The 13,628-nt window shown below is 45.3% G+C and overlaps 1 protein-coding gene across 2 annotated transcripts in view; it reads right to left on the bottom strand.

Moving 5' to 3' along the window:
- The window catches only part of AHI1 (Abelson helper integration site 1), a 971,238-nt gene that overhangs the window by 449,325 nt on the left and 508,285 nt on the right, over window positions 1-13,628 (bottom strand). For both annotated transcript variants that reach the window (XM_085611599.1, XM_085611600.1), the window contains one exon: window positions 10,359-10,476. In XM_085611599.1, coding sequence (XP_085467725.1) covers window positions 10,359-10,476 — 118 coding nt within the window. The remainder of the gene's footprint in view (window positions 1-10,358; window positions 10,477-13,628) is intronic.

Raw genomic sequence — 13,628 nt, 5'->3', positions numbered from 1 at the left:
GAAACCTATTTTGAATTGCACTTGTGTCGACCCTCTGTTCAGTTACTTTAATATTATTCATGGCATCCTCAAATGTGCCCCTAAAAAGGAACTTTTGTCCTGAATTTTTACCCTTTGCCCTGATTTTTAGTTACTGCCTCAATGCCAGGTATTCACCCTACCTTGAAATAGGGACATATGTGGAAAGACCAAAGCACCGAGCAAGAGTCTCCTGCAGAGGATAATTCCAGGAGACAGATAGATGTAAAAGAGACAAGCGTATTGGCCAAGGAGGAAAATGTGCATGACTGCTGGTAATTCCGTACCTCTTCTCTGTGGGTGAGAGGTGAGAGGGGGAGAGAGATAAAGAGAAAGAAAGAGAAGGAGCGAGAGAGAGAGAGAGAGACACTGTGTGTGTGCAAGCTCGTGCACAAATGCAGGAAGCCGGCATTGCCGTTTTTGTGCTGTGAATATTCTGAGTGTCGGGGAAGCGTGTACTGCTTTTGCAGTACCTCTTCTGGGAATGTGAGCAAAAATTGTCTGGCTATGGTTCATGCCTGTTTTGTGTGGGCTGGCAGTATTGTACTTGGTCTGTGTGTTTATGGAGCTGTAGAAACCAATTCACACTAACAAACCAAACTTTGGCCCTCAATGTCATCATTCTGTTTCCCAACCAAAAGCACAAACCTAATGCCACTGGACAATGGAAGTGAAAAGACAACACAAGTAGAATTTTCTTTTGCTCATTCTCATGGGAAGGACTCCATCTCCACTGAAAACAAGCTCTGTCTCTCATAACCCTCATGGAAAGGAGTCAACACTATTTGCTTCTGCCACCCACCTTCTTTCCTCATGACCCCTACCTGACTCTATAAGTCTGCCTACCACTCCACTAAATTCCAAAAGGCATTATGTCCAAGGCCTCAGTGTATGTGGTACTTCCCTATTTTGAGGTTACTCCTCTTACATGAATATCTATGTATTTTTGTACCCCTCTTGCTTGTTTAAACATCCATGGGCCATATTACAGATGCGGTGCATTCTCTTGGATTGCGCTGGGTGCACCTTTCAAAGGTGCGCCCAGCGCAATCCAAGAAAATGTGATGCATTATGGCGAATGCGCAGCCCCAAGGGCAGGCGAAAAATCACGCTGCCCCTAGGGCAGTGCATTCATGTGATAAACGGAAAGCCGCTCCGTGTTTTCACAGTGCAAGTGGCAGCCGGACTGCACATTTAAAGGGGTGTCTAGGGGGTCCATAGGACCCGCTTTCCCTGCTCCAGAGGGCTAATCTCGGTGACACACTGACAGTGCGCCACCTTTTAGGCTGATTTACATATTTAATTATGGATGGGTCTAAGCTGAGGTGGCATGGTGGGCAGAAAAAAATGGATTAGGAGCGGCCCTGAGCGATTACAAAGGGCTACGATTATTCAAGCATTCCATCAATCATCTTGTTTTTGATGCCCTAAGCAGTGCTTAATTCGAACCAGTGGTTTCTGGTGCTCGGCACTAGCACTTAATTGTCAGCATCGGCTCTACTGCCAGTCCACCACATGGTGGCGCTGTGGGTCTAATTTTGGGATAAGCACATCCACAGTGTTTAATGAGTCAATATACATTAAAAATTAATACTTGTAGCTCAGGCCATTCTAATAGTTTTGGGGGTCTGGAATAGTCTGAAGTGTCAAACTTGTAGGAGGAGTATGATGGTTAGTAATTGTGCTAGTACTGTCATTGGCAGTGCTTGCAGCGGTAATAAGTGGTGCAGGCTGCAGTGGCCTCCCAAGAAGGGCCCCGGCACTTACCTTTTTACAAATTAGAGCACTGGCCCCAAGTAAAAAGTAAGTCATTCTCGTTTGGAGGGTATCCCCATCTTTGGACTCATCTCCTCCCTCTCAAGAAGGGGGATACCTCCCACAGACTTCAATGGGATCATTAAAACCATTCTCATCCTCCTAATGTTTGATTCATGTCTATTGATTTCAGTGGGCTCACCTTTCGACACCACACAGTCCCCTCCACCCTTGAGACTCGTGAGAAGTATGACGGAAATCCCCTGTGCAAAGATAACTTCCTTCGTTGGACCACTGCCTTCTGCTAAACAAACACAAGCCTATGCAAAGTGACGATAATGCCAGGCAAAGTAAATATTATGGCTCCCTCTTATGGCGCACGAAGGCCAATCTCGAATTGAAAAAGTGCCATCGCGGTGACAGCTGCCTAGAATAGACCTGGGGCCCGATTCACAAAGGTAAAGTGAGACGAAAGTCTCACCTTACGACTTTCGGTATTCACAAAGGGCATTTACTGCTCGTAAATGCCCATTGTGAAAACTGAATGTCGTAAAGGTCGACTTTCGGCATTCAAAGGGTATTTACGAGTAGTAAATGCCCTTTGTGAATACCTAAAGTCGTAAAGTTAGACTTTCCACTCACTTTACCTTTGTGATTCGGGCCCCCGGTCTGTCGCCGTTTCGGAAGAAATGGGATAGAAATTTGGGCAAGAGCCTAAAAGTATTACCAGCTCGGCAGGGTCAAGCCCAGGTGAGTGATAACACACTGAAACGCAAGTGTGTTTTTCTTTCCCTGGTGCAGCCCACTCACCACCGCAGTGTTTAATGCTGTTTGAAGTTGTGCGTATGTGTGGGAAGATTTGAGAAAGGGCTGTGGGAAAGGCTCAGAAGGAACCCCAAGCAAAAAATCAGCAAACACCCAAAGGGGTTAAAATAAATCGGCATCTTTGTTTAAATGCGAGCAGTTTACCCAACAATCATAAAAGTTCCCATTAGGGTGGGGGGGAGGCATGGCTCCCCTCCAAGTGCAAACACTGATGTCATGTCTGCGTGGGAGCCAGCTCCCAGGTTCCAAATAAAGTGAAAAAAATTAATATGGGCAATGTTCTTGCTTTGCGTGAAAGATGTTCTGAAGGAATCACATCATTGCTTTTTTTTAAAATTCTTAATTTTAAGGTGCAAGTCTGATTTTTCCAGAGTGTCTACTTTGGCCAAGTCTTGGAAGACACTGTTGGAGCTTACTCTTGGCTGGGAATGTTTTGTTGCTGTAATCACTGAAGCCACACAAGCAACATTATTGCACACAAATCGAAAAAGTGAGATTTTCTAAGTGAAAAAAGGAACGGGTTAAAAACATATTCAGGGATGTCTGATGCTCGGGGGGGGGGGGGGGGGGAAGAGAGATTATACTTTGGGTAGGAGTTTTCGGGTTTCTTTTTGGTAGTTGCTTTTTTGTTTTTATTTTAACCTTAAGCGAGGTGTATAGAACTCAGCGGTGTAGCATTGGCCCTAACTGTTGTGCCTGCGATCCAAATGCTTGATATTGCATTCTATTCTATAAATTGTGACGAACCTTCATTAAATTGAATAAAAACACTTTTGTAGAAAAAAATCAGTCAGGTCTCCTAATAAAGTGATTATAATATGATGTATCCACAGAAAGTAATGTGTTAATTGAGGCTTATTACACGGCACAGGCTACTCTGTCTATCAAGTAACAACACAAACTCTGTATCTCTATAGTTAAATCTGGTTGTGTCCCATCCACCTGTGGGGGGGGGAGACCTCAGCTGCGGCTGCTCCTGCCTGGGCCGGGAAAGTGTATTGGCTTGCCGCTATTGGTTCTTTGATGAAAACCTTTAATAAAAGATTTAAACCTAAATCTGGTTGTGTTCTGTTATAATGGTGTCCAAAGTTCGACATGTACCACTAATGTAGACTCTTGTGTGAGTGTCAAATCAAATTTTGTAAGAGTCAAGTTTTACGCATTTGATAGGCACTCGTGGCTTTCTACTGCACTTGGCGATGGTAGGAGCATATACCAAAGTTTGGAAGCATGGCGCCTGTCATTTGTAGAAAGCAGGGAGCGTGGGCATCCAAACGTCGTGGGACGAGCTTGGCACAAGAATATGAATACAATATATACGTATCTCAGATGTTTCCAGTAGCTCAGCGGGTGAGACTGAATTTTGGTTGGGGGCTCGTGATTTTTTTTTTTTTTTACACAAAAAAGACATTAATGTAACTTTCCACCCTAGTATCCTGTTTAAAGCACATTTAAAAAAAAAATCGATTCAAGTGCATCAATATATTTAACAAAGTAGTATTATTTTTATACATGGGCTCTGCTGCGATGCACTCTTTTACCAGTTGTGGACTTATCTGACTATGTCTCACAAGTGAACAGAGAAACCATACCAAGTACATGGGCTGGACACTAGTCATTCGGGTTCCCTTGCTACATGATGGCTTCAGTGTACCTCCATATGTTTAGTACCAAACATCTCGCCTTAATAAACCTGCACTTATGCCACTGTTGGATTTATTAATAAATGCACCCAAACGACACCTTACCCTCCTGAAAACCTACCGATCCTTAGTACGTTCGCTGACTGGTCTCGAGCAGCCAGCCACCCTAGACAAGTTTCTGACCCCTTGAGGTGGGAGCCTTTGCTCTTGGAGGTCAGGAACAAAGTCCGCTCTGGCTGGAGGTGTTTACACCTCCTCCAAGCAGGAACTGCATTCCAGGGCGGGAAGCCTTTGTTATTCAAGCCAGGTCTCTCCAGATAGTGGAGATGTCCACCACCTGTCCTGACCCCACTTGTTGGCAGCAAGACGGGCAGGAAAATTAGGAGGTGTGCCCACATCAAGCCAGCACCACTCCTAAGGCGGACTAGCTAATGTGGACCCTACTTTTCAGATTCCTCCACATTGTTTTGGACTGAATTAGCCTTCAAGGGTCAGGGTTATTCCCACTTCCCACAGGAAGTGAACTTATAGAGGGTGTAGACACCCTAAAGGTAGTCAGCCCATTGGCTAAGACCTGTCACTCCCCTTAATGCTCATAAATTGAGAAAATACTAAACTCAAGTAGGAAAACTAAATAGGTGGCACACCTGAACTCAGGAACTCAGATTCAACATGTCAAGAGAAGAAGGGTGAAGAAGAGTCACTGTCTAGGGAGAACAGGAGAAGAGCTGTGGACTTTTTGGTGCAAAACCCAGCCTGCCACAACCTCTCTCGACAATTGTAACAGAGTAACTCGACCTGCAAACTGGAGACCTGCCACAGTCTTGGGTAGTCTGCCAGGACTTCCAAAATTGTCTACAGTCTCCTTTGGAGTAGAGGAGCTACTTCCCTGCAGCCAGCTGGCACCGAAAAACACAGTCCGGTCCACCGCCTTGCAGCTCCGTGGCCTGACCGATGCCGCGGACGACCAGGAGAAGGCACTTATGCTTTGGAAGGTCAGATCAGTCTCCCTATTGAGGGTGAAGACACCAGGACCAAATGGAGCCATGCAGCACCAATCCTCAGGACACTGGACGCACTGCATCAAACAGCAACAGTGTGAGTCCAGTCCGGATTCCTACTGCACGAGGACGGAGCAGCAGTCGGGGGACATCAGCATCACCGAGACCCACCTCATGCGTGGCCCAGCTGACCTGATTTTGCCCATGCCAGCTGTTTAAGGTTAACCACAAAGAGCAACTTTGCGCATCCAGCCCAGTTGACCTAATCACCCAGCACCCGATCCGCCTGGCCCACGTACCGAAGAACCGGCCTCTACAGTTGTTTATTAAAAGGCTACTGTATAGAATAAAGCAAAGCAAGATTAGCATAATCCTCGCCTCCATGTCGTTAATAGAATTGAAAATATCCGCTTCAACAACTAAGACATTTTATATTCTTTCCTAGATTGGAAAAAGGGGTGAAAACACAACCCTGGGCTACAAGCTATATATAATGCATGGTATCCCTGTATGCAATTAATATTATTATTAAAAGAGACTTGTAGAGTGCGCAGCTGCCCGGAAGGGTCTCCCGGCGCTAAAGCAGACAGCGAACAGAGATGCAGAAGAAAGATGAAGATAACACAACAACTTGCCAGATACCATGTAACTCAGTCAGCGCAATTGAAAAGCAAAGTCGTCAGGTTCTTATGGAAAGTAAGTAACAAGTGGCAGTTCCTGAGTGCTACAGGAAGTGAGTTCCAGAGTTTCAGGCCTAAATAGGAAAAGGAGCTACCCTTAATGCTGGCCCGACGAAACCTGGGCGTGGTAAATAGTGTGAGGTTGGCTGATCTTAGCGAACCAGTGGGCACGTAAGGTGACACCAGACCTTGGATGTATAAAGGGGCAAGTCCGTGTCTGGCTCGAAACTTATAGCATAAGGCCTTGAATTTAATTCACTTGTCGACCTTAAGCTAGTGAAGTTTGTGAAGCAGGGGTGAGACAGAAGCATATCTAGGCAGCTGAAAGAGAAGGCAGGCAGCTGCTTTCTGAATGAACTGCAAGCGGAGGATCAGGGATTTATCAGCGCACAGATACAATACTTTCCATAAGTCCAATCTGGACGTTAGCAGAGCCTGCAGCACTGTTTTCTGGGCATTCAAAGGAATCAGCCAGAGGATTTTCTTGAGCCATTTAAGAATGGAAAATCAAGAGGCTGTGAGCTTGGAGACCTGCGGCTTAAGGGAAAGATTCTTATCAATAATGAAGCCGAGATTCTTAACCTTATTAACCAGCGTGGGTAAGGGCCTCAGTGAAACAGGCCAGTGGTTAACTCCCCAGAGTTCAGGATTGTTTCCCAGAATCAAGATTTCTGTTTCGTTGCCATTAAGCTTTAGAGCATTTCTGTTCATCCAGAGGGCGACATTAGTTAAACCTTGCCTGAGTAGGGAAGAATCTTGGTTATGAGAATCAGATAGTGAGAGGATAATCTGGGAATCATCAGCATAATATAACAAAGTGAGACCAAACTTCTCAATCACATCCATCAGAGGGCAAAGGTAAATGCTAAAAAGCAGGGGGCTCAAAATGGATCCCTGCGGAACCCCCGAGGTCAAATGTTAGGGTCATGGATGTGTTGTTCGCTGATGAGACCTGAAACGTTCAATTTTTCAGAAAGGAGGACAACCACCTCAGGGCCAGGTCAATAATGCCTAGCACCTCCAATCTGTCCAGAAGGATGGAGTGTGAGACAGTGTCGAAGATCGCACTTAAATCCAAAAGGATAAGGGCGGCAGTCCCATCGGAGTCGAGTTCTTGCCTAAGGAGTTCTGTGACTCCAAGTAGGGTGGATTTGGTACTATGGCCTGCCCTCAACCCAGACTGAGACGGGTGAAGCAGGTTACAAGTAGTAGCAAAAGAAGGGAGTTGAGTATTGACATGCTTTTCCAAAATTTCAGAAAAAACAGAGAGGAGGGAGATAGGCCTTAAGTTTGACCAGCAGAGAGGGTCAAGGTCATCCTTCTTGAACAGAGGGCACACCAAGGCATGTTTCCAGTTTTGGGGTACATCACCCATGCGCAAGGAAGTGTTGAGGAGATCAAGAATTACTGTGAGAGCGGCATCATCAATCAGTCTAAGTTTTGATGGTGGAAGGGGATCACGTGGGGAGCCAGACTTGATGGTATCCAGTAAAGTTTGCAATAATGCTAATCCAAGGGGGGCCAAACCCTGATTTCCAGGGGGTATTCTGGCTTATTTTTGGATTTACAGTCAAAGGGATACAAGTCCAGTTGACCAAGCATTTGGGAGGCAGCGATAGGCGGACTCACTAGAATGGGAGCATCTGCTTCTATTTGCCGAAGAATTAGCTCTACTTTACTCAGAAAAAAAGGAGGCTAGCTCGTTACACTGTTGTTGAGAGAGGTAGGTGTAAAGGTGCTAGCTGCAGAAAGTTCATTCACTACTTTAAACAGAGTCTTTTGGCAGTGTTGGGCGTTGGTGATCAACCTCGTATAGTAGGCTGCCTGGGCAGATTTGCAAGAGGCATGATATTTTTTCAAAGGAGCTACATACTCTGCCTTGGCTTTGGATGCATAGTGCTTCCTCCAACCCCTAACAAGGGATTTACTGCGTGTTTTTCCAGAACGGAGAGCTTCATTTAACCAGGGGGCAGGAGGATGCATTCTGCATTGTGTTTTAGATGTTAGAGTCAGAATTGAATCAGTGGCCTCCCTAAGCCATTGGTGTACAGTGATTAGATCAGCGTCAGTTTTGGAAACAAGGGTAGGAATAGTTTTAAGAAGTAGACTGTTTATTTGAGTCATATCCAGTTTAGACCAATGCCTTTTAGCAAGTTGCAGTGCAGAACGAGTAAAGGGAGAAAAAGGGACGGTAATATTAAAATGTACGGCATAATGATCTGTCCAACAAAGTTGGAGTGGATGGTCAACAGAAAGGGTGGAGAGATTGGAAAAGATGGGGTCTAAGAGATGACTCATAGTGTTGGTGGTGGCAGAATTAAGAAAGGGAAAGATTAAGTGAGCCCAAATCGTCTATAAGGGTTAAGGCTAGCTTTTTTTTGTGGAGTCTTCAAGATGCAAGTTGATGTCTCCAAGCAAAGTAAAGTTTGCTGCCTGTAAGATATGTGGCACCAGATAGTCTGGTAAAGCTGAACATCAATTGCTGGAAGGCCCAGGGGGATGGTAAATAAGGGACCCTGAGAGGGTACATTTTGGAGAGAAGAGAAGGGAAAAGAGTAAAGCTTCGCAATTAGGGATTTGGAAGTCCTTAATATTGCTTTTGTAGTCCTTTTTGAAAATGATGGCAATGCCTCCTCCTATTCGGTGTGGTCTGTGCATTCCCATGAGGGCAAAATTAGTAGGAAGAGCAGAAATTATATCGGATGAGGAACAATCATGGAGTCAAGTTTCTGTTAAAACGACCACATCAGGGTCAGCATCACAGAGAAAGTTGAATAAATGAATCTGATTCTTTGGGTGAGGGCATCAATTTAAGCTAAAACCCCTAAGATTTCTAGGTAGAGAAAGGACAGCCAGGTCATTAGCAATGGGTCGGAATGCAACCTCCTTATCAGGGGAAACTGACACAGCCCATCTCATGTGCCCTGCTTGTGAATAATGTGTTTAAACATTTTATGACAGCGTCAATGTTGGAAAGATCTGAAGCCCCCCCCCAGCCCACCCGCCCCAAATTTTACTAGCCAAGCTACGCCCAAATACCCGGTGTGCAAATGTGTCTTTTTAAAAAATAATTAGCGTTGCAGGCTATATAGCTGGTAAACAGATAATAACCTGCCTTAATATAACAGTTTTTTGCTGCTTCTAAGCACTGAAAAATAAAATTTTACTATAATTCAACTCAGTGGTACTCAAGTTAGGGACCTCAAAAAAACACACGGGTGAGTTGGCGATGCTGAAATTGGAACTCATGGAGCAGCACACCCCAGCGATTAGAGTTTAACTCACCGAATCATCTTCGTTGGTGAATATGTTATATATACCGAATCCTTACATTTACCAGAGCACGAGTCTGGGGTACACGCGGGTGGACAGCGTCCACCAACTTTTTTCACAGGGTGAACGCCGTCCACCCTGTAAAGAATTTGGGACCCGCTGAATAATGTGCTCAACTCGTCCCGGTGTAATTTCCAAACACCGGGACACTTTCAGCAGCGCCTGCACATTGTCTGCTTTCCATCTGCAACAAGCAACAACGTGCAGGCGGGGACGGGGCTTTCTTTTTTAAGACTCCTGCTGGGCCCATAACAAAGGCCAAATTTGAGGGGTCTTCAGGCCTCCTTCTGTTCGAGTGTCTTGACTGGGAGCAGTCAGGAGCTTCACACCTGATGCAAATAAAGCGGAGGAGAAACAAAGGCTCACACCTTGTAAGCATTTCAAACACACTTAAGAAAGGCAGCTTTTCACTTCTTCAGTCCCTGTTAAGGAGATATGCATGCACTGTAAGAATATCAGATGTATTAGTCTTTCCCAGTATTTATACAATGCAAATTGTGTTTATATAGAGCTTACTTCCCCTGAGGAGGCGTTGAAATAATTTAAGTACCACATTTTTTTTTTATAGCCCTACTCATTCATAGGTAGGGTGTCAAAGCGCTTTACATCAACATTGGCATATTACATGTACAATAAGTTATATGTTTGTAAATGAATGTACAGGATGTGTTACAAAAAACTGGGGGGTTACAAGGTGTAGAAGTCACATATCATCTTCCACAGCTCATTGTGCTATTATCCTCGCAATGCGCTCAAAGGTACATATGATAGACCTGCTAAACATATATGTGAAGGCTTTAGATCTGATGTCACTTCTTGTAACGTCGTGGCTTGTGATGCCACTTTCTATGATGTCAATTCCTGTGATGCCATGTGTGATGTCGTGCGCCTTGATGTGCACTGTGATGTCGCGCGCCGTGATTTTGTTCGCCGTGATGTCACTTGCATACTGCCTAACTAGGTGAGCAACCCCCCACTTCTTTTTTTAGGACTTGTGCCCTGACATTTACGCTCCTTGCAAAACCACACTTCGCCCAGAGGTGCTCAGGCATGCGCAGAACAAATACAAATGAAACATTTCCCAGCCGACGTAGAGTGCTCACCGTTTTGAGAGGTCAGAGACTGGGCCGGGATCAGTTGAGTGGCCAGAGTGCCTGGGAGTCTCATCTTGGAGTGTGGCGACAGCAGCGACGGCGCAGGAAGAGAGTCGCTTGAGCCGGTCTGCAATAAGAGAGGCAAATCAGAAACAAAGGCGTCATTTCCTGGATTACCAAGCGGACCATATTTGCTTACTCTACACGGCGGACGGTTTGAGCGGGCAGAGAGGGATGTCGCCACGCGTTAGATACTAAAACCATGCTGATTCTGAGGCATTAGGTTCAAGCTTTGCCAAGAGCCACGTTAATGTAATTCAGAATGGGTTAAAAAGGCCTTTTCCAAGAGTCTTCACAAGGCCTCTTAAAGTCAACTGCACAAGGTCTCTTAGCACCAGTTTCAAAGTTACCTGCAAGCATGTTAAGAGAATCTTTGAAGGAACGTCGCGCCATGCAAGAAAAATAACAAGAGATATAGCAATGACTGGTATATTTTAAAACAGTAACCAAAGACTCTCATTAAACGCTAAAACAGCAATATGAAAAGTTACTCTCCAGCACTTCAATCACCTATATGTGTGAACGGTCTTTAGCATGTTTCCAGCTAATACTAATTTCAAGGGACACGAGAAATAGAACAGAGTGCATCATTTCAATAAATTGAACAAACTCGGATTACAAATTCGGTTTCCTTTGCAGTCAGTAGTCAGGGTCGGACTAGGATAGAAAATCGACCCAGACACCAAACTAAAAGCGGCCCGAAATATTGAATTAGATAGCTGAAAAAATATGGCCCATAACTGCAAATCGGGGCCGCTTTGAATTTGTATGGACAAACTGTATTCATTTTGTGCATGATATGGAAGACTGCATGGATCTGGGCTTGCTGCAAGCAATGTTTGTTTAAATATCCAGGAAATCAACATTAAAAACCAGCTCAGCATACCATGAAATGGGCCCACAAACAGCCAAAGAAGCAGCTTACTCACTGACCAGCCCGTTGGGCACTGTCTGATTGCCCTATAGTCAGGGCCACTGGAATTATGCGTCACAAGAGGGCCACATTATGCGGCAGGGTTGAGTAAATTATGCAGCAAGAAAAGGCAAATTATATGGCATTAAGCGGTATTACTTCATTATTTTGTCATTTGTAAACACTATCAGTAATTCAGTTGTAGGATCACATCTCCAATAAACCACAAGTGAAGCCAGCAGCAGAGGTGCTAAGCGGGCAAGTGATCAGAGACATAACATTGGTCATATACATTTCAGTTCCCTTCTTCAGGCCTAACTATGGCGCCTCCAGCTCAGGCCACTGAGGCTTGCAAAGACAGCTCCTGGAGAGGGCGGTTTATGTTCGCCATCCAATATATATATACACCAATCCTTCCCCGCAGGGAGAGAGAAGGGGTCGCACTCCCATAGGTCTTTTGCAAATTTTCTTTATTTTTTTAAATACTCGTTGTCAGGTTAAAGGCAACTGACCAACGTGTTTCGCTCTTGACATAAGACCTTGATCACGATCGTGATCCAGATTTGAGGTCGACCGCCCTAGCTGTTAGACTACAGCCTCTCCCCTAACATATACACAAGTAGACAAGCTTAGTCTAACAGCTATTGCCCCCTGTCTCTGATTCCACGGAGGAAAAACTGAAAATCTGGATGCCAGGAGAAATTGACAAACATATTGATAAAAGGTCTCGGGCGAATTTCAAATCAAAATGATTGTGTGTGGAGGAGGGAGAAAACGTTACATAACTAATAAATGTTCACTGCAGAGTGCAGCCCAGGGAGAAATAAATATAAGCAGAGAAAGTGACACGTTAGTAAGTCAATGGTTGAACCCAAGGCTAAAAATGTGAATGAGCTACTGGAGGATCCAAGTATATCGAGAGAAAACTCCGCTAGATACATGAGAAAGTCGACGCAGGTGATGCCAAGGGTTAAGTAGTGCACAGGGGAGAAAGGGAGAGAGGCACCTCGTCAGAGTGTATGTTGTCCTATTGTCAGAGAATGCTACATCCTGTGAAACAACTGCCTTCTCTATCTTCTTCTCTCCATCTTTAGGTCTCCTAAACAATCCACATTAGCGCACAGATCATAGTGCTCCTCTCCCCTGCACTGTGGTAGTCAGGGGAGGACTCGAGGGTTATAGATCTATTCCTTGCTGGAAGCCCGCCTACTTGTACCACTTTGGATGCACATCCTGTATTGTGTCTCCCTCTCACTGCTCCTTGCCCCCTGACATGCTGGAATAAACAGGACTAGATCCACTCTGGGCAGGATCGGGGATTAAAAGTGGCTGTGGCAAAATAGTTTAAATACCCCCGCCACTTCTTCCCCATTCACTATGTTTCCAACCATTTTCTGTTTTTCTCCTCTTTTCCTCTTCTGATCTCTCCCAATGCTCTCTTCCCCCATCCACCTTCCTTGATCACGCCCGCTGTGCCTGCTACAATAAAACCGGGCAGATCAAGGAGCTAGCAGTAGAGACCTCTAAAGGCTCCAGCCCTTCAGGAATATGCCAGTCCGGCCTAGTCTCCTTTCTGTGGCCCTCTATTGTTATGATGACTCGCTTGTTTCAGCAAGTGAAGTGGACCAGTTAGAATGGGTTCTACTTTTTAGTTTTTTTTTTTGCAGATTTATATAGCGCGAACTTGACCCGAATGTATTGGAGCGCTTTACATGAGCACCGGTTACGTTACACAAGAACACATTCATATATATATTTCTTTTTGGTAGTCACAGGAAGATTAAGTGATTTGCCCAGATTCACAGGATGTGGACGCGACCCTGAGGCTCGAACCTTGGTTTCCCAGCTCCAAAGTTGGCAGTCTAACCCGCAGACCACATCCTCTCCCCTAAAAGTTCTCATATAAAAAGGGGGCGGCTCCTACGTGATGGCAGAGGAGCATCACTCCCCCGCTGAAAGCCAGCAGAGGCAAACAACAAAAATAAAATGATAATAAAACATTTTTACTATCACTTTATTTTTCGTCATGCGGGCTGCAAGCCGAGGGAGGGGAAGAGCCATCCATACTAACGCCGTAACATCAGGGGGGAGGACGGAGTGGTGGGCACTGATAAGCACGTATGATGGTTTGGACGGTGCTCAAGGGCCGGCCAAACCGTCACACCCACTTAGCCTTTCACCACCTTGATGTGTTGTACAGTCGGGTGAAGAACCAACACAGGCTCCCAAGTCCATGTCTGAGAGCCGAACCATGGCGCTCAGACCAATCCTAGCGCTGCTCTCATGCTGGGAATAGTATTCCCAGC

The sequence above is a fragment of the Triturus cristatus genome, chromosome 6 (genome assembly GCF_964204655.1).
Source record: "Triturus cristatus chromosome 6, aTriCri1.1, whole genome shotgun sequence".
NCBI classification, from domain to species: domain Eukaryota; kingdom Metazoa; phylum Chordata; class Amphibia; order Caudata; family Salamandridae; genus Triturus; species Triturus cristatus.
This window is presented reverse-complemented; position numbering and strand designations above follow the sequence as displayed.